A 26,713-nucleotide genomic window follows, 5' to 3' on the forward strand; every position below is an offset into this window, starting at 1 on the left:
CAGTACAGGCACCCTGGAGCTCCTTGGACCCCAGCAAGTTGTCATCTCTCTATCATGCGCACATGTACAGGCAAACTCGCACACAATCACAAAAAAACGCACGCACTCGCCGCCTCCTCCCAAGCCAGAAAAGCGACACCCGAGCAGCAGCCAGCTGGCCAGCATGGCTGTGGGAGAGAGAGGAGGGGGTCAGGCCCAGTGAGATAGAAAGGTAATGAAAGACGGGTGGAGGCACAGCACTCATGGCCTCCTGCTCCCCTTTGTGTGGCAATGAACGCACGCTGGCACACGCACCCACGCTTCACTGGAGACAGGGGAACTGAGGCAGCACGGAAACTTAAGTAATGGGAGAAGTCACCGCCAAGGCATGGTGGATTACAATGAGTGTTATTTTTTACAACTATTTTAAAAATTAATCTCAAGCTCCGCGGGGGAGTAAATAAACACAACTGTTAAATTTGCGAGATTCTAATCAGCAGATTATAATCGGACTGCTGATTAGGTCAGGTGTGTAAAGGATACAGAAAGTGAGAAAATTGTTTAAAGTGTACGTAAATATTTTATTTCAATAACACCCCTACATGTCTCCCCGGCTCCAGAAGAGACGATTAGCTGATTAGCTGCTCGCATGACGCTGTGATGGAAGCTGATGATGGTCTTTCAGCAGATGAAAGCAATCCATCCCTGCATAACATCACTCCTCAAGTCACTTCAACTTTTTTCCCTCATTTATATTAAACATTTTAAACCATTTTACATGATGAATTAATGTACAATAAACACAGATGATGCACTCTTAATTCTCTCCATCCATATTTGACCCGTAAGTGCGGTTTATGTAGCCTACATGAAGGCCATCAGTCCATTTCTTCCAGCAGCTGTACAGTGCCTCTCAGGTCCTCCACCACTGTATCCACGTCTGCTTTTGACGTACTTCTACCCACACTCAACCGCAACGCATTGGCTGCCACCTCGGAGGGAACGCCACAGCTCAGAAGGATATGGGACGGCCTGATGGACAGACACAGTGCAGAGAAGTCATGTAACTTATTCACTGAGAAATTCTGGGTCTTGATAAAGGCACAACGAGTGAGACTCTCTACCTGTCTCCACTGTCTGAGTGGCAGGCGGCGCCCACGCTGGCCAACAACCTCGTACAGTTGGACAATACCTTCCGCCCTGAAGCAGGAGAGAGATTAATCATTCAAAGCCTTTGTTGTTTACAAATAGCGGCGTGCAGGTCATGACCTGCCTCTGACAAGCATAGGTGTAGGGTTAGAGGACACTGTCCGCAGCGGCAGGCCACAACAGACAAAGCAAAGAGAAGGAAGGGAGTCGTGACATCACCTTGTAATCTTGGGCCCAGAATGGAGACGTTGCATGTGTTGGGAAGGATGTCAGAGCCAGGGAAATGGCTGTTGAAGCGGATCTTCTCCCCAAAAACAGCCTGAAAATGCAAACATACTGATGTTAATCTGCTAAATGTATGACATGTAAGCAACAAGATAATCTCAGGTAATCATTTCTAATTTAGAGAAACAATAAGGCATATGAACCATAATCATACTGTAAATAGATATCATTGTTAGAATTTTCTTTTAAATTAATTCTTCCTAGAAATGGAAACTGACTTACCCTTAGTCGTTCTTCCAAGTAAAGTCTGGTACTTAGCATATGACGCTCATAATCCGACAAATTGGAGGTCACAAGCTCTGCAGCCTATCACACACATAATAAATCAGTAACTGCAAAAGCAGCAACGAAATGACAGTTTTGGTGTCTAAATGAAATACTTTACAAAATCAATATCAATTGTATTTAACAATGTCTTTTAACTCTTTTAGTGAGGGCTAAAGGAGTTTAAGGTCAACAGAGGTATTCTAGAACCCCCTGGCAGCCATGTTGGGGGGTTGATGTCACCACCACATCCAGCACAACTGCCTTGCTTGCTGCTGTCAACACTGCAAACATCATGGTCAACGTTTGTTGTGTGGTTGGCTGTTCCAATTAGGCAGGAAAAACGGCCGAGCAGAAATCATTTTATAGACTTCCAAAAATCAAGGAGAAACACATTTTTTTAGGGGAAACCAATTTTTGCATGTATATGTCATGGCAGAAGAAGCAAAAGAAAGAACTTTATTTCACTGCTTTTGAAAGTTGAAAGCATTCATGTGTCTAACTCGTTGGAACGTCCACATCCAAAATCATTTGAATTTATGAATTTAAAATCAATCTGCAGCAGATATAGCTCGCTTTTCGTAAGTAGGGTTGATTGTATTAGTGTGAATATAACTGATCATTTTGACTGAACTTGCCAGTGGTCTTCCAACAGGGCACCATCAGGTATGGTTGAAGTGAAACATCATTCAGTGTAACCAGCAAATAAATATTAGAAATCATCCGTTTTGATTTTTTTTAAACTACTTCTGAAAATATTTCCATTAACAATCCCAATAACAAGTATAGGAGTACAGGAGATCTACCTTTCCCAGACCAGCAATCATTGGTGTGTTCTCAGTACTGTAATATTCAAAAAAGAAGAAGAAATGAGACCCTTATATTTAAATCTGCAGCTCTTTCTGATTTCAGTAATCGTTACATGCATGTTTGGTAGTTGATTGATGATTATTCAGGTGAGAACATTAATAGAACGTTACCCTGGTCTGAAGTTCCTCTCCTGTCCTCCTCCAAATAGCATTGGATACAACGGCGTTTTTGTCCCAGGACCGTTCACATACAAAGCACCAATCCGGGGAGCGTAGAACTAGAAATGTAACAAAAACCTTCAATAACTATTTTTGTTATTTTTCAAAATGGCAAATCATGTTTTTTTATACAACAAAACACAGACCTTGTGTCCTACAATGGTTAGGTAATCCACTCCCAGGTCACAGGCATCGACTCGGATTTTCCCCAAAGCCTGCGCAGCGTCCGTGTGGAGGAGGATTCTGGGTTGCTGATCCTGCTTGTTAAGAGATTTTATTCTCTGGCAGATCTCTTGGACCGGCTAAAAAGAGGAAGGCATTTCAACAAACTGGGGGTCGTTAAACGGAGCTACACAGAAATTGAGATTTTTTTTAATTGCTGCAAGGAGTTGACAAGAACATAACTGATGACATCTTGATTCATCAGAAACAAATTCCTCCTTCCAACATGAATTGATTAATTAATTTAACTTTTTTCATTCAAGAAAACTCTCACTAAAGCTCCTCTGTATTACCCTCAACTTCTGCACCTAGATGAAATCTTAGAACTTAAAAGTTTGATATGTTACATTGAGACTAACTCTGAAAGCTGAAGTGGACTCACTATTTTGAGATTTAGTCCACTTGTGAACAAATCTCAAATTCAAGGGGCTCAAGTCAAGAGGAATTGTGTAAAAGATGCAGGAAGAGGTGGACAAGAAAACGCCCTTCAGCTGTCCAAGCCTCTGTCTCTTCTCACCATAAGGACTCCTGTCTCATTGTTGGCGAGCATGATGGAGATGAGACAAGTGGTGGGACGCACCGCGGCAATGATGTCGTCCACCTCCACACGGGCTGTCACCTTGGAAACAGGCACAAGTGTCACATCTGTGACAAAAACATAGCTGGTCACTGAGACAACACTCAATACACAAACAAGTCAAGAAAGAGTGAAAACTAAAAAAAGTCTATTTCAGTTGGTTGTGAAAGAGAAAACTGCCAAAAAAATACTACATAAAGCAAGATGTTATGCTCTTAGGATTCATGTTATTAAAAATCTGGGTGTGTAGCAGGTTCTCTCACCTGCCTTGCCATCTCTCTGTAGGTGTTCAGCTGTTAGTTTGACTGAGTCATGTTCCACATTAGAGATGATGATGTGAGGAAGGCCAGCGCTTCCATTCTGGTAATTCCTCTTCCCTTCACCCTGTTCTGTAGCCCTGCAGCTTCTCCTGAAGTGCTCCACAGCAGTGTGGAACACCAGGTTATTGGCCTGAAAGAAGGTTAGTGTGTTAAAGACCTCTCAACTCTAAACACTGGTGTTTTCATGATACTATTTATTATGATTATAAAGGTTTAGTCATCACACAAGACTGTTGTGGCTTTGCAAAACTAGTGCACAATAGTGTACCTTCATTGATGCTTACCTCTGTTCCACCTGAGGTGAAAATGATGTCCTCTGCTTTGCCTCCAACCATTCTCGCCACATTCTCTCTGGACTGATTAATGATTGCTTTGGCATTGGCACCTAGAAATAACATGTTTCATACAGGGAAAGAAAAAGTATAGCAAAATATTACATGTTATTACACTACACATTAGCTGTCAAGTACTGTTTGCACACATAGATACATGGTGGCTGGGTACTGAAAAGGTGTGGGAAAAAACATTTCACTCATCACCATACAGTAACAGGATAATACTGTATATTGGAAACAGTAATGTATAACCCTACTAAAAATAAAGAAATTACATTACATATCCTGTTACATAACTCACTCTGCATTTCCTATTTCAAGTAAAGTGTCAATTCAGTGGCATTTTGAGGCAGGATGTAACCTTCACCTGGTGTATAGCTGCTACTAGGGTTTCCCCACGCTTCCTGTAGGGCTTCAGAAATCGCCTGAATCACTTCTGGCTCCAGAGGGGTGGTGGCATTGTAGTCCATGTAGATCCTGTATTATAAAATGTTCAGTGGACAGAAACATAGCCTATCTGCTATAAACATACAATGAAACTGATAACAGCCTGTGTGGTGGAGTCTCCACTTAATCACCAACTAAAAAAGACTCAAACTAAAACAATAATGTGTACTGTGAAGAGCATGTAAATCATAAAATCAAGCTCATTTTCCATGCTTTGTACTTGGTGAAAGAAGGTGAGTTTGATTCTAAGGTGATGCTCTAACTGCTGATACCAACAAATTACCAATCCAATCAAAACTCCCTACCTGTCCAGATGAATCTCTGCATGATGACACAAGGTATGGCCAACAAATGTGTGTCCCTTTACATCAGGTTGATCAGCCATAATAACCTAGGAGAAATAAGACACTTTGTCAACTTTGTGTAAAACATTTATTTTATAAGCTGGTTGGACAACTAGAGTTCATTTGAAGCTTATACACAGACCATTGTTTAATTCAGTGACTGCACGCCACATCAAGCAATGCAATCAATTGCAATTTCTAGTGTCAGTTATGTTTGCTCCACAATTCCCTTCATGGCCATCGCTAAATAATTTGTGATTCTCGTTACAATTGTGTTACAGAAGACGATATTACACATTTCTAGCCAACACTTACTAACAAAAACTTGGCCAAACTCTCTACTGTCAAGTCACGTCACGCCTGTCAGCAGCATGACAGGTAACGTTAGGTGTTTACTCAGCTATCATGTTAGCTAAGCTTCCTAGTCCTGGCCATGCTCCGCGGTTCATTCATGCGTTTTAATTGATCAAGGCACATTGGGGACCTTTAACTAACCCGCAGCTGTAACATTAAGGACCACCGGACTCATCCCTGACACTGCCTACCTGACCGAGCTTAGTATTTAGCTAGCGACCTGTTAACTTTAGCTAGTATTGCTAACTGACACTAGCTAGCAAGATTAGAGTCGACGTTAATCTGCTTTCAACATTAAGCTTCAGTCAAATATTTTTCCTCTCAGTTCTGAGATGGCAGGCTGGATTTCTTAGCTTTATTACTGTAGGACGACTCTGACCTTGTAAAGTGATGTGAAGGTGCTCTGAATAGATTAGTTATCTGTGTCAATCATCAGCTAGCCAGTTGTTAAGACTGGATGATGCGCGACTCCACAGGGTTGCCAAATATCGCAAAGGGAAATATGCAATTTAAGCTGTTATAAGAAGCCCCAAAACAAGCGACTGTACCACTTACATACGTGGAAATCAAAGAAGCTGCTTTTCTCTCTTTATCGTCCTAAGGCATGGACAAAACACTTCACAGGCATAATAAAGCGTATATTTTATGTAGTCCTTTCGTTACTTAGGTAGACTGAAGTCCCTGGGTGCACATTTCTGATTGTGACTGATGAAAACAGTCCACCTCCTGAGGGATGCAGCAGCAGGACAATAGTCAAAATTTAAGAATGTCCCTCAAAAATCAGGATTTTTGTCATGCCGAAGAGCCTTAAGGTAATTGTGTTAATGGTGTTACATTGAGGATACTGCAGCAGATGGAAATTATTGACAGCTATTATTTTTTTGTCGCATTGTTATGTATTTGGCAGCCAAACACAAACAAGCTTAAAAGCAAGAATATTTTGGAAAGAAGCCCCGAACTTGTAACTCCATCATATTCATGAGACTTAGAAATAGAAGCATGATAAACAATTCCAAAGACGCGTGTAATAGCCGGACATGGCAACTCCAGATACTGCTACCACGGTTACAACCAGGAAGCTTTGGTTCAATGCTTTATTGTTGCATCACGAAGGAAGATGAAAATGTATTTATTCTTCTCCAGAATTCTCTAGTGTAGTCTAGTCATGTTTATTTATATAGCCCTTTATATAAATAAAGCCCATCATATGCATGTCATGTACCTACTACAGCATACTACATATACATCATATACATACTACATAGACATCATATACTACATCATATACCATACTATACACAAACACACTCACACCTATCTGCAATTGTTGGACACTGCAAGAAATATGCAGTGAATGTTTATTCAGTTTAATAAATAGCCTACCAAAATGTGCTTTCTCACAATTGATACAAATTAATGTTAAAGGACAGGGGAGAATGGGAAATATTTGTCTGAGCCACTTTTTACATTTTATGCTACTACAGCAAAATAAATGTATTGAGGCTATTTCAAATCATAATTGTGATGTATGCTTGAGATTGTTGGGCATCCGTGAAAATGAAATTATTTTCTGATGTAACTGCTAATACAGTTCAGAGGTAAGACACAACATTGGTGCTTAGGCTCAAACCACTCCAGGGTAGGGATAAATTGAGCATAAAGATAAAATGTTAAAAACTTTTATTTTTATCCTTTTCAGTCCTTTGATGAGACCCTTTCACGAGAGATCTGTCTGTGAAATTTGGCTTCAACAAATGTCAACTGAGTTCATCCTCTTCATCCTCGTTTAGCACAAGTTAAACCATGATGATGATGATGTGCGTTGACTACCAAGTGGCTCTATGACTCACATTCATTTAGCCTTACTGCTGTGGTTTTTATGATGATTACCAGAGAGCCAAACCATGTGTTCCAGTTTCACCTGGTCTCTCAGGCATTGCATGAAGAATTGTCCCCTAAGCCAAATTTGATTCTCAGGACCAAATATTAATTGATGTGTTAATTTATGGCCAATCATTGGTTTAGTTGTTGTAGGGGTCATAATGAGGAGGTTCTATAAAATGTAGTATTATGAAGGCAAGGGCACCAAGCACAAAATGTACAGTATGAAAGGAAGCATTTGGTTGCATGCAGTAGACTCTATAAATAGGACTAGTACATCAGTTTGTGCTGCATAATTTCCATGTTTATTTAATATATGACAATGTGTTTAGTGTACACAAACATTTGACGCTAAACTCCAACACTCAAATAGAGACACTGACTGAACTACTGCCCATTTAAGATTTCGTAAATGGGTACAACTTTATAATACACTGTTCACAGCAATCAGGTTTATATACAATGCAAAATAATATGAAGAAAAAATAGAAATGTACTGGTGCGATTTGATGGTGCGAGAAAAAGAATAAATTCTGATTAGGTGTGGAAGCACAAAAATTTAAATGATGTTCATTAAATGGGGATAGATAAAAAAAAAATGTTTTGTGAAGGCATTATGTCATATTGAAAGAAGAGTGACAGTGTGTGACAGTAACATAATCTACAGCATCACTGTATATAAGATGCAATGCCTAATTGGGCCATAATGAACCAAACTCCTCCTGACACATTGGATGGATTAATACAGGTATGTCCCACATCCACCATATGGTTCCATGGTAATAGCCTACCTACAATCAATAAGGAACCGGACAGTGACACCAGTAGATAGGGCAACACAACCACCCCAGTAGAGTCATTAATTTAAATATTAATTTACATTCAGTGTGAAACTTCTGTGTTGCACCAACAAAACTTTGGTTGGCTGATTTAGTCAAATGTGACACACATTACAAGGCCCAATCCATCAGAATAAAAATAAGAAAACTCTCGATATAAAGGTCAAGGTAAGGCTCAATTTAAAATAAACTTGTTTTGGAGCAATCTGGGGCCCACATGTGGTGCTATTCTATGATATTGGGTGTTAAAGGAAATCAGACAGTGTTTGACACAGTGTAGTGTACAGTACAGCAGGGCTTTCCCTCAATGATGATGATGATGTAGCTGGATAGAATACAACTGCAACCTCTGCTATGAATCTCTGTGATAGACTTTAAGCGTAATATTGATCAGCTGGACTCTAATAAGTGCACAACAAAAGAAAGATATTAACACACATTTTGCTCTTTGATTAACCACAACTCCTAACAGTTTTACAATACCTGGAGGGCTGTAAAATCAATTAAAAACTTGGATCTCTTCATTAGATGCCCACAAAGTATAGCAACACACAGAGAATACTTTCTAATCTCAGGAGATATGGTTTTTGTAGTGTAATGTACTGTATGGATTATATCAGCAGCATAATTAACAACATTTTGAAGTGCTGTAGCCAATTCAAACAATTCCACATTTGGATTCACTGTGCATTTGCCGTCTTGAGTAATAGAGCTTAACCATGCACACTTTCAGATATTGTTCTAGTACGGTTGTTTTGATTTGTGAGATTCAGTAGTGCTTCCATACTGTAAGTACAATGTCATTACTGCTAACATGGAGCATGCTCTCTAGGCTGGCTGACCTAAGGCATGCTCATCAATCCAACTCCAAAACCAACTCACAAACTATCTTTGTGGTCATTTTGTGACCAGATTCAGTTTCAGATTCAAATTGTCATTTTCTTGGGTCAGAAAAATATCCCATTGTGCATGAATGCTCTGTAGCAATTTGGACTAAAGATGGGCTCAAGAGGTAAAAAAAAACAAAAAAAAAACAACAACCCAAAACTCAGCTATGACATGATTATAGTCTTTGCAGCTTGCACCTTGCCAACCGGGTTGATTTTTCCTTTGAAAGCATATTCATTTGTTTGACAAATATAGCCATACACTTCTAAGGCTGACATGATAATCATGAAATATCAGTATGGTTTTGTATGTATAAACATGACGTTTACTCTATGTTATGAAAATTCCACATTATATGACAACTCATTGTCATACTAGGAATGTAACATTAACATAAATTAAACCTTTGCATATTTGTCTGAATATGTTAGTAGATGATGATGATGATGATAATGATGAAAAGCAGGACAGCAATTTCAATGATATGATTCGCAGACAACAAAGTTATAGCAGCATGAAGGATGTAGATTCAAAGCAACTGGTGCAGAGACATACTGTACAGTATGGTTGAAAAGAGAGGCACTACATTTAGTCAATATACATATCATTCAGAAAACCAGTTTCTTATTCTGTCTTACAAAGAACAGTTTACATACTTCTGCTCGCTCTACAAGGAAGCTCTGTGCAGCTGCTGATGCACAGACCACCTTAACCAATATTCTCTACCTAACAATTTATTTACCTTGTCAGATATAATGTATGGGAGTTGGGTCGAAGGTCAGGTATGACTATCCTAATCTTAAAAGGGATAGTATAATTCAAGTAATCTTCAGCACAAAGAAACTGGCCAATGGATATCATGTTATTAAATTGTTTAAATAGCAATAACTGCATGGGGACAAGGTTATGTTATCAAAACATTTAAGGAACTCATATTAGAAAGTGCAGTGTGCAGAAATTGCACTGTACTACTACTTTAGAAATATAAATGTCTTTGTAAATAAATACATGCAGAAATAAATAATAAAGCTGTTAAATATCTAAATATTTCACATTTTAATACAAATAAAATTCAGGTAGAGAATGAGATTAAATTTGGGATTAATGTGATGATATTTGATTATTAAATGTGTGACCATAGATACCCTCAAAGCTCCTACAAGTAGCTAAAACAACATGGACTTATCAAAACACCAGAGGAACATGTATTTTTTTTTATGAGTGCCATTCCCTTTCTCTTGCCAGGCTGTGTGTGCTAAAATTTCTGAGAAGTTTTAGGGATAAAAGGCAGATTATACAGTGTCAGAATTCATGAAGAACTATTCAGCTCCATGGCTGAACCACAAGGAAAAAGAGAAATGTTCTAAAGAGATACACTCAACTGCCATTCTTTTTTTCTTTCAGCAACTATGTATATTCTAGTTTTACTTTGTATGCAAACCAGTTTAAACATTGTATATAGTTGTAGAGTTAATAGAGAAGAATCTGCACTTTTGTCTATTTACTTGACAGCTGAGATGCAAATGTAATAATGTGATCCTCACTGACATGGCAGCTTTAGTTAATGATAACCGTCACTGCTTTTTTAAGGAGTAAATGTGTAAGGCTCAATGTGTCACTGACAACAACTACGTTACCATACATATGTAATCTGAAATAAGAAACTGTTGCTACTTCTTCCATTTTCTTCATTCCCCCAGCTATGAGTAAATTCCAGTACAGTACAGTGACAACTTTTGAAGAGGTTCTTCAGACTATGAGACTCACACCGCAGCAAAGGCCTGACACAAAATGGGGGCTTTGGGTCTTGAGAACACTAGTGATAAACTGAGAATGTACAGGGAAAGGATGGTCGGTGGTGACAGTGGTGGTGGGGAGGGGGCTCAGCACAGGGGAAGGTATAAGGACAGGGATCTATATACAGGTTAGTCTTTGTGTTCAACTTTCTCTTATGAGATTTGTTCAGAGTCTTGTTTCACATCCTCATCTGTCCAGCTCTTCTTCTAGACAGCTTTGACCTGAGAGACAGAAAAGGAAAATCATTCGTGCAACAACAAAACATTTTCCCGTTATGAGTTCCTTATTTTTACCTAAGGAAGACGATGTATTGCGTCATGGATAAGTTGGTATTTTACCTGATAGTTCCAGCAAGGAGAGGGTTAAACGCATACAGCCAATCATGCATCTCTTTGTCACTGTTGGCCTGGAGCAATATTCCACGATGCTCTGTGCACACAGCAAACGTGTTCGGGGTCTATTGAGAAAGCCAGAAAATTAGAGGTTTATTATGGGATACCAGACGTTTTGACCGATAAGAAGAGTATTTTGGGGAGTAAATCACTAACCTTCAGCATGGCCTGCTGGTCCTCACTGTACTCCACCTGGGCCGAGGAGAGGTTGAGGATAGCCCGCTCCACAGTGTCTCTCTCTGTGTTGTAGATGTAGACGTATGGCCGGCGCACCACCACATAGCGCTTCACCCATCCGTTGGTGTGTGGCTCCAAGAAATGCAAGTAGCCCTTCTTTGACACAATGGGGCTGCCAAAACAGAGGTGGAATATCACCACAGATGAGACCAAGAAAAAACATGTCACCACATTTTACAGGTTTACAGTGATTACTTTTTTTCATGTGCAGAGCTGCTCACCTGACTCGGATCTCCTGGATGTCAGGAACAAATTTGCGGACCCGAGGCTTGGGTTCAGGGGCTCCATTGGGTGACTTCTTGGCCTCTCCATCCTGCTGGGAGTCAGGATTGGGGCTGACAGCACGAGAGCGAGGCGTAGGGGGTCTGCGGTACAAAAAGAAAAAAAGTTTCTTTTCATGTCATCTCACTACTTAATCCATACATTTTATTTAAAGTAACAAACATGAAGTCTGTTTTAGTCATCATTTGGCTAATCCTGATACCTCACATAATGAAGGCTATTATACAGTATATTGTAGCAACAAGCACTTGAGGTGCCAAATGTCCTGCCATAATCAAAATAATGTATTAAACATAACCAGTTACGAACAGGTTAGGTCATTAATGAAGCTAATTAATGCATTCATTAGCAATTTTCTATGTCAACATACTTGTCATCACATAACACGTGGTTACAATTAATATAAACTCTGTATCCTTAAGCATTAAAGAGTTATACTAGTTTCAAGAACTAGAGAATCTAGTTAGATCATCTACTCTGTAGAAGGAACCTGCGGTGTAAGTATGAAGTTTCTATCATGTGTTAATCTTGAGTTATTGTGTTCACAAGAATGTGTCTACACACACTGCACACCTGCATGCCATGTAGGTGGAGGGACATACAAATGATGGCAATTATTACATGACATCAAACGTACAGGTATGTCTCAGGACTGACCTGAGATCAGCATTGCCATAGTAACCCTCAACCAAGGAAGGGCATGTTGAGGAGGGTGTCATTGTGTTGAGGGCAGAGGTTGAGGTGGAGTCCCTCAGCATTGTGACAGACATCTCTGAGAGCTGTAACACACACACACACACACACACACAGGCTCAGACTTTGTGTAAAAGCTAGAGAAAGCAATCAGCAGACACTTATCGCAGTTTTTTCATATGTAAATTTAAGCATGCCAAGCACTACCTTGCTCTCACTGGCACTGACACACACATGGTTGTACTCTCTGTTGAAGGAATGAGTGAGCAGCCGCAAACACTGTGAGTGTAAAAAGGACAGGCAGAGCTTTAGATGTCTGTTCCAAAGTTAGAAATCAGAGAACAACAATCTGATCTGTGATATCAGGACAATGTGTAGACTTGAGCTGCTCCAATGATAATGAATTCATAGTATTCTATTACATCACCACACGGCCATCTTGGTAGGAAAATAACAGGTGATCGTAATAAATTAACAGGTTATTATAATCAAATGACAGCCATTGCCAATGAGCTGTGTATATGGTAAAGCACGATATTGGTAGGAAATACATGTGACATCATGGGAGTACTATGAATAGGAGACTTTCTGAATGTGTGCAAAGTACAACTTTAACATCCACTTGATGTGACATCACAGATCAGAGGGCAGAACAAACTCATCTCTCTTGTTTCTGGCTATAAAATACACTAGTGAGTGCATTAGAGTAACATATTTCAAAACTGAAACTCATTATTCAGTAAGTAGTGGCGGCTGACCTTGGCAGCTAACTCCCTCTGCCTCTCAGTGGGGATGTCGGAGCTGGGACTGGGGTCGGGGTTGACCTCAGAGGGCTGAGGGGAGTCACTCAGCTCCTCAGTCACACAGGACAGCAGCGACTCCTGGCCCATAAGCAGGGTGGACTCCAGTTTCTCCCTCAACAGGAGGTAATGTCTGGTCTTCTCCACCTGAGAGAATCAGGGAAAATATCACAACCATTGACAATAGACAGTAGCATCAGGCTACGAGTGTTACTGTATGTGGTGCTGTGAAAGATAAGTAACTTACATCTTGAAGAAGGCTGAGTTTCTCCAGCTCCCACTGGTGGTCCAGAATGAGGCTGTCACTGCGGGGCCTCCACCCAGCCAGGTTCTCCTCCCCACGGACGTAGGCCACTGAGGTGTCCAGCACCCGCCTGCGTCTCCTCTGCATACCTGTGGTGGGACAGGCGGAGGATCAGTATCTCAGAGAGCAACAGAGAGCGAGAGGTGCGTACCTAAATGGTGGAAATGCAAAGTGGTGACTCTGTTCTGACTCTTACCTGGGCTTCCTGCATCTGCCAGGTGACACAGGCTGACCTCATACACTCCAGTGACACGGTTTCTAGAAAGAGAACAGAGCCCCATAACAATAGAGAGGATGCATGTGTTTTATGATAATGTTTCCCTAGTTTGCAATTTTAAACTCACCCCTCGGCTGCTCTCAAGCTTCCCGTGCCAAAAAGGTTGCGGATAGAGCGGGAGGCAGGGAGCTTGGTGTCCCGGGAGTAAAATACCATGCAGATATCTTTGGTTATGACTGTGGGCTGGGTGCAGTTCTCCATCTGCAATTGATAAAGCAGGAGGGATTTTCAACATCATCCCTCCACAGTGCTTCACACATCACCTCTGATACCGCAAGAGCTATTTAAGGCCTAAGGGGCTCAGCTCTGCTTCCCACGAACGCAGGCACTGTACCTCCAAGTAGGCTGAGAGCGTCATGTAGATCTTCTCCCCATATGGGGTGACTCGGTTTAGCAGCAGGGAGTTGTGCATGGAGCTGTCCCAGGCTGCCTCAAAGCGGTAGAAGATCCTGAAGTGGTCAATGGAAGAGGAGGCCAAGAAAATAAATTAGCTATTAAACCTCATGCTAAAGACCCTCAATCTAACCACAACTGTTACATACAACTCAGTGTAAATCCGGCCAATACTTTACATACAGAAATATAGTTTGATTATATACACTGAAAACATAATGCCATGATTTGGAAATACGTTTTTATAATCAATTTACTGTAGGAAATGTACAATACAGTATGTGCACCTTGTGGTGGGTATTCGACAAAAGTGATAATGAAATTATTTGCATGCAACAGGACGCTTGAGTTGATGTTCTGCTTTATATAAAACACCACAGAAAAGCAAGAAGAGCGAAGATGACTATTAGTACTGAACAGAAGGAGGGGGATGAGAGACTGACAGACAAAATGAGGGACAGGGCTGTGAAATACCTATGATCAACTCCCAAGGAAATGCTGTGAGAAAGAAGAAATCAGCAAAACAATAAAAAGTGAGAGTCAGGAAGAATGTTGTGGTTGTGAGCTGTGTGGCTGGGATGGCGTGTTTTCCTTTAAACTGCTTTTTCATAATGTAATCTTTTCTGCAGTATGTCTTATGTAAACACTATCATGGACAGTATATCTTGCCCATAAAAGACAGTTGAGCAATCCTGTGGAAGATCCTAATCCACTCGATGCTATCTCTCATTCTACTCTACCATTGAAAAGGTCAAATAGCAACACATGACCATTCCTCAATGCTGTTATCTGTTACTGCTCTATGATTTACCTCATACGTTAACATACGAGATTTTCCCATTTCCCCTGAGTGAATAATCACACATTGAAACCAGTTATTCTTCTGGCCCGCAGCCCAGTATGGCCTTAAATCTAAAAAAAAAAAAAGAAAAAAAAAGAAAAAGATAATCCAAGCAAGAATTGTAAAAGGAAACTAATGTTTCTGTAAGTCATAAAAACAGGCTGAATGGGCTCTTCATGAGGTTCAGATGTTGGGCCCATTGGCCTTGGACTGAAGTGACCTTGTGGGAAAGTGAACAACGTGTCACCCAGAAGGAAGCAAACAGCAATGTACTGAGTTGACTCTGAAGTAATGGGAGCCCAGCGGTGCTCTGTGTCAGTAAGGGAGATACTTCAGCAGGGAGATGGCTTCTCCCTTTCAACAAATTGCTTTACAAAGCATACTTGCACACACATATGTCAAACACACATACACAACACACACGCGTGTATGAGTACACACACACACGCACACACTACTCTCTCAGTAGTAGAAGCCTGTTCGCTCACACTACAAGGAAGCAATTTCCTCTTTGAACTGCACTTACATGTGCTTCTCTTTTCTTTTTACTACCCCCTTAAAAATATAGAAGCCAGGATTGAAGTCATGCTGCTGGCGTAACATGTGAGGAGCCGTTTGTTTCTGCCATTTGGCTGGGTATCATTAAGGTATAAGTAAGATTTAAAAATATTCACAACATTGCAGCGATTCTGGGGAAAGTGCTACTGGTGAGGTAATGGTTCCATGGATTACATTTTAATAGCTGGACTTAAACACCTTGCCAAAGAAGGTACTGTAAATGATGTGTTCCGTACAAACAGCACTTGAGTAATGGTGGATGACTAGTGTTCCTGTTGCTCAGAAATGTTCTGGAGCCGTGATGGGAAGGACTGTCTCTTGGGAGGAAAGGTCACTGACTGAACTGTATCCAAGAATACAAATCAATGACACAGAAATCAGAAGGGAGTATCAGTGTTTCTTGCATAGGCCAACACTATGAAAATATCAAATAGAGTGGAGAGAGGAAGGTGGAAAAAGGACAACCTGCAACCTGGAATTGATAGTTTCATTTCATTTAGATTTCAGGGGTTTATGAATGCTTTTGCTACAAACAAGGTGCATCTCTGCCCGCTGCTCTAAGTGAACTACATGTGCTGTAATAATGAATCACTACTGCCCTCTCATGGTAAGTAGCACTCATGCCTCAATTCATACTTGGTGCATTCAGTTCCAACCCTCTGACTCATGTAAAATTATGTACAATATGACTTTGCTGCCTTTTACATTGAACCATGTATCTGTGAGTAAATCAGCATCTGCAAATTATCAAAGATTTACTAGGAGAGATGGACAGATGAGAAAGGCACATCATTTATTTGTCATGGTGGCAACATTTCCCAAATTCTCTGCTACTGGCCGATAGTACAGCATGGTAAAGAGGAATGCAAGAGTGACCAAAGATTGATTCTATGATTTCTGGAGTCTGCCTTATGGCTAGTTCCTGCAGCAATTGCTGAAGTGGAAACAGAAAGTGAGATACTGGCCCCACGACACCTCCAGCAGAGACACAGCCAAAGGCAGCCCATATGAAGCAAAGCGAGCCATGCAGTCCCTGTCCACCACCAACCTCAGCCCGACAACAGCTCAAACACACACCCAGCGCAGCAAGAGAACAAGGGACATGCAGAACCATATCCCCCACTTTTCATGAGGGGGAGAAAACAAAGAGGCAGAGATGAGATGACAGACAGTAATGGCACAATGGGAGAAAAGGAACTAACTCACTAGGTGACTAGAGGTTGACTAGGAATGACAGAGTATAGAAAAACTTTAAATGATGAGGCGTTTATGTAACTCAAGAGCATGAGAGGAGAGGCAAAATAATATACCTAGGCATGTCCGAATCAAGAAACTGTCTGCAAAAACAAAAAACAACATTCTGTTAGTGGACTGGAGGGAGAAAAATGTTAGCATCCATATATACCTTGATGTTAGCCTCTGCAAGACTGAGCAGAGGCCACACTGGACCACACCCTGACCTGGTGCTGCGCCCTAAACAACCCACCCTGAGCCACTGAGGCCATAACAGGATGAGCATTTAAGGGTTGTGAGCCCTAAGAGCGCAGCATCATGGTCAAAGAAAGGCCGGTCCAGCAGGGCCGCTGGACAGTGCTGCCTGCAGCCTTTGGGTCCTTTAGAAATGTAAGTAAATCCAGGGATTGGGGTTGTTAGGGTTTTTGGAGAGGGGCAGGGTATCAGGAAAGCAGCGTGATCAAGCAATGAGCCAAGGGGGAAGGTCACAAAATAATAATAATGTAAATAAGCAAAATTTTGAAAAACAGCTGGACCTTACAGTTGACATATAATAGCCTTCCACATAATAATTGGGAAACATAATTATTTTGGTCATTTGATAGCAACAGGAGAGCAACACTGTTATACATTAATGCACTAATTCAGTGTAAATATACTGTAAAAACATCTGATATTATGCTAATATTCTACAGTTATGGTGCCACTGTATATTGGTGATGTTAATGGCGAGTGAGGTTAGGTGTTAATGCACAGTGAATAGTGGTTTTGAAATGACAAGATACTGTATATCCCATGCAAGGACACCTAACTACTTAACATGACAGTAGCCAAGAGAGGAGTTCTGGTTAAGGGGCCATTGGCTTTTGAAGCCAGCGCAGACGTCCTGGGACAAACGGTTCTTCTATTGCCCTCTACTGGCTGACTGCAGAACAACTTAAAACTCTGCCCACCTCAATATAAGTCAGTAGGACCATCTATGTAGAATTCTTTTTTTTTTCCTACAAGAAGTTATAGTCACAATTGCTTTTTTTTTCTTTTTTGTTTAAACAATTGTGTCAGTAGGAAGATATTTGTTTAAATATTAAGGCGTGTAAGGGGGCATGTGTGCATAATCCTGTTCTTAGCAATGAAAATGGCTCTGCTTTATGACCATAGAAGGCAATATGAGCTGCCATTTCCTTCAGTTGTGAGCTTCACCCTGGCTCCACCTGCTCCATGCTTTTACTCTACTCTGCAAACTCCAAAAATACAACGTGCCCAGAAACCCCACTTCCAGGCGATGCATAATGTCACAGTCATTTTGTCTATTATTTTCTACAGTTTAATGGTTCTAATATATCTAGAGACTGTTAAAGTGTGAGTCAGAGCTAGGGAAACAGTCATAGTCATAACTGGTATCCATTGTGACTTTTTAGTGGTTAATCAAGGGCCTCAATAGAGAGATGACATAATGTTGTATGTCCAATGTATGACATTGTAGTGACCAGAAATATGGATACTTTAAGGTTTGTTAGTCATTTTATACTAGTAGCATTTATACCAGCCATTGTATAAGTTAGAGACATGCATGTTTCATTTTATAATGAGGTGCTAACAATTCTTGATGTGCAGGTGAAGGTCTGTATATACTGTAGGTGAGAAAGATACAGTAAAATGAGGGTGCTTGGTAAAAGTTAGTGGCATGGTGCTTGAAATCTATCAGCAGGTCATTCCTGGGGTTAGTAGATCTAATCATGGCTGAGAGATGGTGACAGGTAAGAGGTGAGGTGATTCACAGGGTGAGATGCAACATGGAGGTGCGATGAGGACAATCAAACATCCAAAGCACAGATTAACACCATGGAGGGTCGCACAGCCAGCAACTTAACTATTGACGTGATAACTTTAAGTAAAAAAAGTTATAATGTGAATTCTAATTCACATTGGTTTTGTTGACGGTCACTCTGGATTTCTTGTATGTGTGACCTCCTGCATCTACACTGATGAAACTATATTCGTGCAAATGTTGCAGGGACAAAGGAGTGGAAGTTCATAATTTTGGGGGTTAAAATCCTAAACCAAAATAATAACACAAAAGAAATTGCTGTGGTTTGTTATAACATTCAAGTTGTGCCTCTTGTGCCATGCTTTTTTTTTCTGATCCGTACAGCTGGTTCACTGTGCCATGCATTTGCCTGTGTGCCATGTTCCAGTGCAGGAGCTGTCGCTTTAACAACAGTAGCAGTAGTATTCTGGAGTGGGGGTCCTCAGACGACACTGTTGTTAAAACAAAACCATAACCATAGAGTGGTTTCCATATTCAGCCAAGCTGCTGAGAGCTTAGAGTAAAAAAGCATATCCATGGCCACTATACATTTCTGATTTGAATTCCCGGCAACCATATGAATTCAAAAGCAAGTTGAACACGTTCAAAAGATGCACTGGCCTGGTGGTGTTCTTCATTTGTAAAGATCTCGCCGTTACAAAGCGATGGGTTTCCATCAGATGTTTACACCAGTACATACCTGTCATCTTGCAGGGGCCTGACATACCCAGCAGACAAGATGTTGAGAGAGAGAATATTGGGGTCAATGATGGTCTCATCAGCCTCTGGAGTGCTGCGGAGCCGTCCTGGGAAAGCACAAAGACCTCAGTGAGGAAGGCTCATGGAGGGTGAAATGCCATCGTGCCTTCTTGGCTTCGATGTTTGGTTTTCGGGTTGTGAAAGCCTCAAAACCAAACTTACCCACAACAAGCTCACGGACTTCCTTCCATTCAATGTCACCTCCTGACTCATGTACGATGGTAACAGTGACTCTTCTCTGGAGGCCCTGTAGGGGTGAAGAGATGATGTGGTTATGCTCAGAGCATTACCAAATATTTAACATTTGTCCTTCTGGTCGACCGGTTGGCTCACAGAGTGACTGACATACCTGGTGCAGCAGGAATGTGCCATGGCAAGGCATCCCTCCTCTGTGGTCCACCACCGCAGGGATGTAGCTGAGAAGACAGGCAGACAAAAACTCAGCCTTCATTGATCTGGCCATGTGCCAGTAAATTTAGGAATGGTTATGGTGAGATTTCTCTGGCCCAACATGTAGCAGGATCATGATATTTGTTTCTAAAATATTCAATTTCATGGAAAGCTCAGCCAATTGATTCCAAACTGAACTGAAGCACAGGATGCAGAGATGACTTCACTTGGCTATGGGGTGACATAAGATACTCACTCTCCATTGGCCTCCAGCTCACAGATCTCGAAGAAAACCATAAGATCATATTTGCAGTGGCAGGGCCCTGCCATGGGGCGGGTCAAGGCTGTCAGCTTGGTGGCAGGTACTGTGGTGAAAAGGAGATAGAGAAGGGTAGACAGGATGAAAGAGTGAGGGTAAGTTGACAGCAGACTGCTGGCTAGCAGGGGGGAGCCGAGAACAGCTCCAACCCTACAAAGGAAAGAGAAAGGGAAGAGGAAAGGAAATCAGAGTGATGCAGGGAGAAAGAGTAACCACTCAGTCCTGTGGAAGGAGGACCTCTCTATCAGCATTTCTATCAATGACTCCGCAGTCCTCCCTTAAAGGGGAATACCACTACATTTCCATACTCAAATCAGTATTTTTTTTCCTTATAACCTTTGACAGTTCACTTTTGTATTAGTAAAAGTTCACCACTGTCCCCAACAGTCAGAAATGACAGAGAAATGCCACTGAATCTGTGATGTATCATGCTGATGTACAGCAGCACTGACAATATACTGGAGAGAATGGAAAATGTGACTGTGAGAGGTCCCAAGTACATTCTGGGAATAAGGTTATATTGTATGGCTCAGATTCATTATCGCTGCCCATACAATGAACTTAACCTAAGCAGAAAAGTTCAAATAACCATTATACTGTCAGGCTTTACATCACAGATATCAGTTTTGCTTCTGTGGTTTCTAGCTTTCAAACCAATCTGTTTGTGTTCACAAATATTGATTGAACTGTCCCAGGCAAGAGGAAAAGCATTATGCACAAACTTAAACACAATGGTATTCTCCTTTAACAGTATCAGTGTTTCCTTATTATCTATAAACAGTAATGATCAAAGACTATAAACAATATATCCTTAAAACAATATGGACTAACTGCATTTCTCCAATTCTTTCTCCAGTTTCCCCAAAAGGAGTTAAGAGTCAGAGTGTGAATGAAAGAAACATATTCACATGCAGAGTTGGAGTTTGACTCAAGCTCAAGCAGCAATATAACATATAACGCATACAGTATATAGTGTATTTTAGTGTAATATATAATGCATACAGTATATAGTGTATTTTAATTTTAGGTAACCTTCCCATCCCAGAGAATATTTTTCATGACCACTACTGTAGCAGAAAAGCCCAATGATCCAGTTCAAGGAGGAACTGCAAGGAAAATCAACCACGCAAGTAGACAGTGGACACACAGTACACAAGAGAGCCAATCCAACTGTAGAATCCAGAAACCAAAAACTTTCCTTTTTATATCAGTTAATTTTGTTTTTCAAACTAGTCAGATTTTTACCCCTCAATGACTGAAATTTGCATTTTTGGGGGGTAAAACACACTGTATTCTTTGCTATAGTAGTTCATGAGTAAATCTGTCCTATGCAGTGTGGCATAACAGGTGTTTTGCTTTGCAAAGTATCTCTTATACCACACAGAGTTTAACACCTGATATAAAAAAGGCTTTCAGTTACAGGGATTCTCTTGGATCTAACATCATTAACCAACCCGGCCTCTGAGCTTTAATAACTGAGCAGATTGAGATAGGTGGAGCTAGCAACTGAGCTTGCTCATCCCCTTCCAGTAGGAAGGAAGCGGCCATGCCAGCAGCAGACAGAGCGTGGCCTGACAGCGAGTCCACCAGTGACCCATTGAACACATCTGGGACCAGGTATCGGATCAGGTCCAGAGCTTTGTCCCGGTCCGGCGAGGTGTCAGAGTCCGCTGCTTCACACCCAACAACATGAAGCTAAGGTGACATGACTTACAGGTAGACCAGTACAAAGACTATGCAACAAAAATGCATGGTGGAATTCAAGCAAGGTAACTCAGCCAAGGAGAGCCGCCATAGTATAAGAATATTGCAACATTCTGAAGTTTACAATATTTTGTTCATTCTGCTTATAAAACTGTGAATTTATTTACCTGGTTTGGACAGGGGCATCACTCTTGGGAACTGTCTTCTGCAGGGACGCAGTGGACTGGTTGTGGAAAGATTAATACATAATGATGGGTCATTTTATGAAGATTTAACAATATACAATCCTTGTCTGTATATCAGCTGTATCAGTAGACTTCAGAGCTGCCTCAGTACCTGATGACGTCTTTACAGAGCGGAGGGAAGGGCTGTTTCTGGTAGTGCCCAAACACCTCAAACACAATCGGCTGGGTCTTGATGTACTCAACAAAGGATTTGGTGACTTCTACAGCAATCTGTAAAACCAGTAAAGGGATGGTTTAAGTACTTGAAGACCTGCCGAAACTTGTCAAACCATGACATTGTTGCACAGGATCTCCGCTGATGCTTCTTACATTCTGCACATGGTAGAAGCCGAGAGGCGGGCCACGGCCTGTGTTTTTTAGGGGTTCGGTGGAGAAGGCCTCATCATGGCGGTGGATGAAACTGAAATTATCAGTAAAAAAAACAGTACTTTACAAATGAAATTGCAAAAGAAATACCATAAGTATTGGCAATCACAGAAGCAATGGTATACAATGGGAGTGCTGTGAAGAAACATACTTACTTGAACTGGCAGAAGATGTCAGCATATTCTGCAGAGATGCTGGAAGCCTGCAGGACAGTCACTCTGAAGGTAAAAACATTACCAATCCTGAGGTGCTCCAGAGCTCCGTCCAGAGGGCCGTCCACACCGGACTTCAGCGGGTTCTCCAGCTCCTCTGAACCAGCTGTGAGGAATGGAAAATAACAAGGACGCACAGTGTCATTGATGCCAAGCAGCCTACACAGTTCAGCGGTGTTGCAGAGAGGAGGCGAGTGGATGATCCTGGTTCAGTGTGTCGTCTGTAGACATTGCCATGACCCCTAACGGCCACTAGGGGTCAGATAGGCTAACCGTGAGTGAGGCTACATTTCATTCCAGAGGGCTAATCCCTACGCCCTACACCCTGTGAAGTCACTTCCCTTCGTAGTGAAAACTCTGAAGGGCCGCAGGGCATAGGGTTTCCAAGTAACAGCCGTTTGGAATGTCCTTCGATGTCATTTTTCGGGGCTGTCGCATATGTGTCAACAAAGCAGACACTCATCAGTGTTGTGAGACTGTCCACTGTAAACGGGATAAACTGCTTTCACCGGCCATTTATCGGTTTCACAGTAAGTTATAAACCTACTGCATAACTCCCATAAGGTAACAAATTATTGTAATGATTACACTTGTACGTGAACTGTTCGCTGCCGGTCGCCGCCATTGTTGTTGTCGTTTTCTTGATTAGGCTCGTGACGTTTCAAAGAATTGTGGGAGCAAAGTGACCAGTGCCTGCTCACTTCGAAAACGACTGTTACATAGGGCCCTTTGAGGGGGCGAGTTTTACACACTTTACACACTGGATTGGAATGCCCTTCAATATGGCGGCGGTGGGCGTGGCCCTCATTATGTTCACTTTAAAGTGAAGAGCCCTACATTTTGAAATGCAGCCTGAGTGAGTGACACACACACGCACACACATGCACACACACGCACACACACGCACACACATGCACACAAAATACAATTACCCGCACATGTGTTGTTGTTGACCTCATCCGCTGAGGGTCCCATCTCTGTGTTCTGGCCCTCCCCCTCCACAATACGAAGCTCCTCCTGGGAAACCCCCGTACGGGACAGTCCAACAGAGCAGGTCTCTGACTGGAACTGAAACGGCAAGGTGCAACATACACTGCAGTTAGTAAATAGAGGTGGGGGAAGTGGTTTGAATCCTGTATTGATTTTCTTTAGGCCTACCTTTTCATACTGCTGATCCTCGAATGAGATTTTGGCAGTGCCGGACTGCCTGACTCCAGAGCCATAGTCGGGAGCTTCCTCATCAGCTGGAGGGAAACACAAAGCACCTTCACTTCACTTCCTCAAGAAGTCACACACAGCCTGTCCTTCCAATCCCTCACTGTCCTTTGTCTCATTGATAGTGTGATCCAGGCCTTACCTGATATGGCCTGCACCGCCACTCTGAGGAAGCCCTTCACTTCTCCCTTCTCACTGACGATGGCCACTCGGTGGACAAGGGGAACTGGGTACAGCAGGTTACTCAGATAAACAAAAGCCCTTGATAGATAGATTAAAAGATAGTTTGAGGGAGACAGAGAGGAAGGAGAGAGAGAAATGGGAAAGGATTAAAGACAACACAGAGCTGAGGAGAAGGCTCACACTTGATAAAATATCACTGGACTGGACGAACAGAACACAGAGCTGCAAAGCAACCAAACAGAAGCTGGGACTGCTCTCGCGATGGCCATGGCTGCCCTTTACTATCGCTTCTTAGGGGGCTTGTCCTCAACATCTATTGATGATGATATCTTTAGGACAGTTATGGGTCACATGCAGTATTTCTTAACCTTCGTGTCTTGCTGATGAAAGCTTGGTGAGGCTAAGGAGCATGTGTGTAAGGTGAAACTACCGATGCTTCAAGTGATCACAAAACATTCGACACTTTTTTTCATTTATTTGACTGATATTTTCCATTTGAACATGGTATTCCATCCCTGAAAATGATGCTCCCTGGCGTTGCTTGGTAATGTTTGTACTCTAACTAATTAACTTTCACAACATGACAGTGCCTCAATGTGAGCAGCACTACAAAGTAGCTACACTACATATCCAATAAACAGTGCCACACTGAGCACTAGAGGCAGGGCATCTTACTCTTGTAAATAGTTTGCAGTTGCATTATATTTGAAAACACTTTGCAAATGGCCTATCAGTGGGAGTGACATAGGCTTGACATTTCCCTACTGCTCAAGCAGATAAATGTGGGAACATCTTCATTAGAATTGTTTCTCTTTGTTGGTTTGTAAAAACTGTAGTGCTTAGCTACGATATTTGAACTTGCAGTCAAGGACCACATTTTCCATGTGCCAATGGGGGTAGACATTTAAGGGTGAAGAGTGTTAAAAGGGAAAGGCTTATGACAAGATTGGTGAGGTGCAAAGAAGGCATGCTCAGGACAAAAAGGTGAACAAAAATGCTTTCAGCTTCTTGACTCAAAGGAATCAAAAGCAAATGGAACAGAAATAATCATACGGAACATGGCTCAGCTTGAATAAACACTGCCAACAGCTTGACATATTGTATGCTACACCAAAAACCAAAGAATGACATCAGAAATCAAAGCCCATCTCCTGGGTCGGAGTGCTAATTTGTGCAAAAGAGGGGCACTAGTTCATCATCAGACGTATTCAAGTAAAAATTGACAAAAAAGGTCAAAATTAAAAGACTTGTGCTCTGGCATGCCTAAAAGAGACAGCTGCAGTAGAAACCAGCTCTTTCATCTTGAGATTTTGAGTCTTCCTTGAACACCGGTTTGCCGTTTCATATGAATAATTTCCAGACTCTTTCATACTTATTCAGGTTTCACAGCATGACGAGAACATTTAGCTGTGGGTTCCTGTGTTATGCAAATCAGATCTGAATATACTCCATGAGACATGTCAGTGCTTTGGCTAACGAATGATATCCTTTAAAAGCCACTATTTTGCATTTAGACACACACAAAAGTGAGACACACACCTCAAGCAGCCGTTGAGCATCAACATTGCTTGGATTTCTATCGAAGCAAATCGTATGAACTGACCCACCCCTGGCTGATTCAAAGAACTTGTGTAAAAAGTACAATTGGATAAGCATTTAGCCTAACATTGTGTATAAGACAGTAAGCAAAACATAAAAACAGCCAAGAGTCTTATTTGATGAGATTAAAGATAGAGTGCAGAAAGGATAAAGATAAACCTAGAAGCCCAGAAATGTCTACCAGTGTCCACTCAGTGTTGCATTTAGAGGCATTATGAAAAATTCAGTGTAGGGGTTTGACAGGATGGCGTGACTAGTTGTTGGTAATAACAACCTTCCTTGAAAAATTTGAGACACTATGACAGTGAGAGCTGAGGCAGGGAATCGTAACTGGAGTGGCTAGCTTAAGTTGGAGGGCTCAGCAAGAATTTAAAGGCAGGGAGTGTCTAAGATGTGAATGAATGAATGAATAGCTCATAATCAGATGCAGGGAATGTTTGTCTCTCATCTCTCCATTGAAGCTATCCAGCTGAAATTATGTTGCCCCCAATAACTCCATGTTGCAGTTACAGCCATAGTTTACTCGCCCCAACAAGACAGTCCCAAGAAAAATGTACATTTGTAAAACCAAAACCAGGCTAACGTGGATCTAAGAAGTGCCACATCAGTAAACAAAAGACAGTCCGGTACTGATGTGTTACAGTAACATGAAGTTCATGTGCATGTTCTGTGCGCTGTCCCCACCCATGCAGACACAGTCCACAACACACTCCCATGTCCATCTCTGTGCAGAGAAGTGAGAAGTTAGTGAGAACATCTTGTATCTGTGATGTGCACTGTATCTGCTTGTATGTCATTTTATACGTGCTGACCTCTGTTAAGGGAAGCAGACCCTGTGTCTCAGCGTGAAAGAGCTAGTTTCCTCCACCAGCATGCTCCTGAAACCTCACCAACCTTCCCACTACACTGAATAATGGTGAGCGGTCGTAAAAGGGATCCTGGCCTTCGCTGGAACCTCGGCAGAGCTCTCCCTCATCATCATCATCATCATCATCCTCTCCCCCGAGCTCCGAGCACGGGTCGTCCAAAAAGATATCATCCTCCAGGTCCTCCAACTCCTCCAACTCCTCCTCATCCCCTCGCCCCTCCCGCCGCGAGTCAGCCAGCTCAGTAATTTCAGAGTTGGAGAGGGTCGGGGACGGGGTAGGGTCACTCATGCGCTCGCTCATGCATGTGTTGAAAATGGGGTTGCTGG

General features: G+C 41.8%; 2 protein-coding genes across 2 annotated transcripts in view; both read right to left on the bottom strand.

Annotated features, from left to right (window-relative positions):
• Positions 1-542: 542 nt before the first annotated feature.
• scly (selenocysteine lyase) lies at positions 543-5,773 on the bottom strand. Its single transcript, XM_071926254.2, has 13 exons — positions 5,684-5,773; positions 4,912-4,997; positions 4,527-4,636; positions 4,109-4,209; positions 3,768-3,954; positions 3,445-3,572; positions 2,852-3,007; positions 2,658-2,764; positions 2,484-2,520; positions 1,636-1,719; positions 1,348-1,447; positions 1,104-1,179; positions 543-1,011 (listed from the first exon to the last, which is right to left on the bottom strand). Exons 2-13 carry the CDS (start codon positions 4,989-4,991, stop codon positions 858-860), a joined length of 1,320 nt encoding a protein of 439 aa, XP_071782355.2. The 5' UTR covers positions 4,992-4,997; positions 5,684-5,773; the 3' UTR covers positions 543-857.
• Positions 5,774-10,887: 5,114 nt separating this feature from the next.
• Positions 10,888-26,713, bottom strand: part of kif1aa (kinesin family member 1Aa) — a 38,653-nt gene continuing 22,827 nt past the window's right edge. Inside the window, 24 exon segments of the mRNA XM_078285843.1 lie at positions 10,888-10,930; positions 11,048-11,166; positions 11,258-11,450; positions 11,560-11,703; positions 12,278-12,399; positions 12,521-12,592; positions 13,072-13,260; positions 13,361-13,506; positions 13,614-13,675; positions 13,762-13,895; positions 14,029-14,143; positions 17,931-17,933; positions 19,227-19,332; positions 19,448-19,532; positions 19,635-19,701; positions 19,932-20,040; positions 21,866-21,921; positions 22,035-22,153; positions 22,253-22,343; positions 22,465-22,618; positions 23,460-23,583; positions 23,680-23,765; positions 23,879-23,997; positions 26,413-26,709. Of these exon segments, the coding sequence (XP_078141969.1) occupies positions 10,888-10,930; positions 11,048-11,166; positions 11,258-11,450; positions 11,560-11,703; positions 12,278-12,399; positions 12,521-12,592; positions 13,072-13,260; positions 13,361-13,506; positions 13,614-13,675; positions 13,762-13,895; positions 14,029-14,143; positions 17,931-17,933; positions 19,227-19,332; positions 19,448-19,532; positions 19,635-19,701; positions 19,932-20,040; positions 21,866-21,921; positions 22,035-22,153; positions 22,253-22,343; positions 22,465-22,618; positions 23,460-23,583; positions 23,680-23,765; positions 23,879-23,997; positions 26,413-26,709 (2,755 nt within the window).

This window comes from Centroberyx gerrardi, chromosome 9 (assembly GCF_048128805.1).
Source record: "Centroberyx gerrardi isolate f3 chromosome 9, fCenGer3.hap1.cur.20231027, whole genome shotgun sequence".
Taxonomy (NCBI): domain Eukaryota; kingdom Metazoa; phylum Chordata; class Actinopteri; order Beryciformes; family Berycidae; genus Centroberyx; species Centroberyx gerrardi.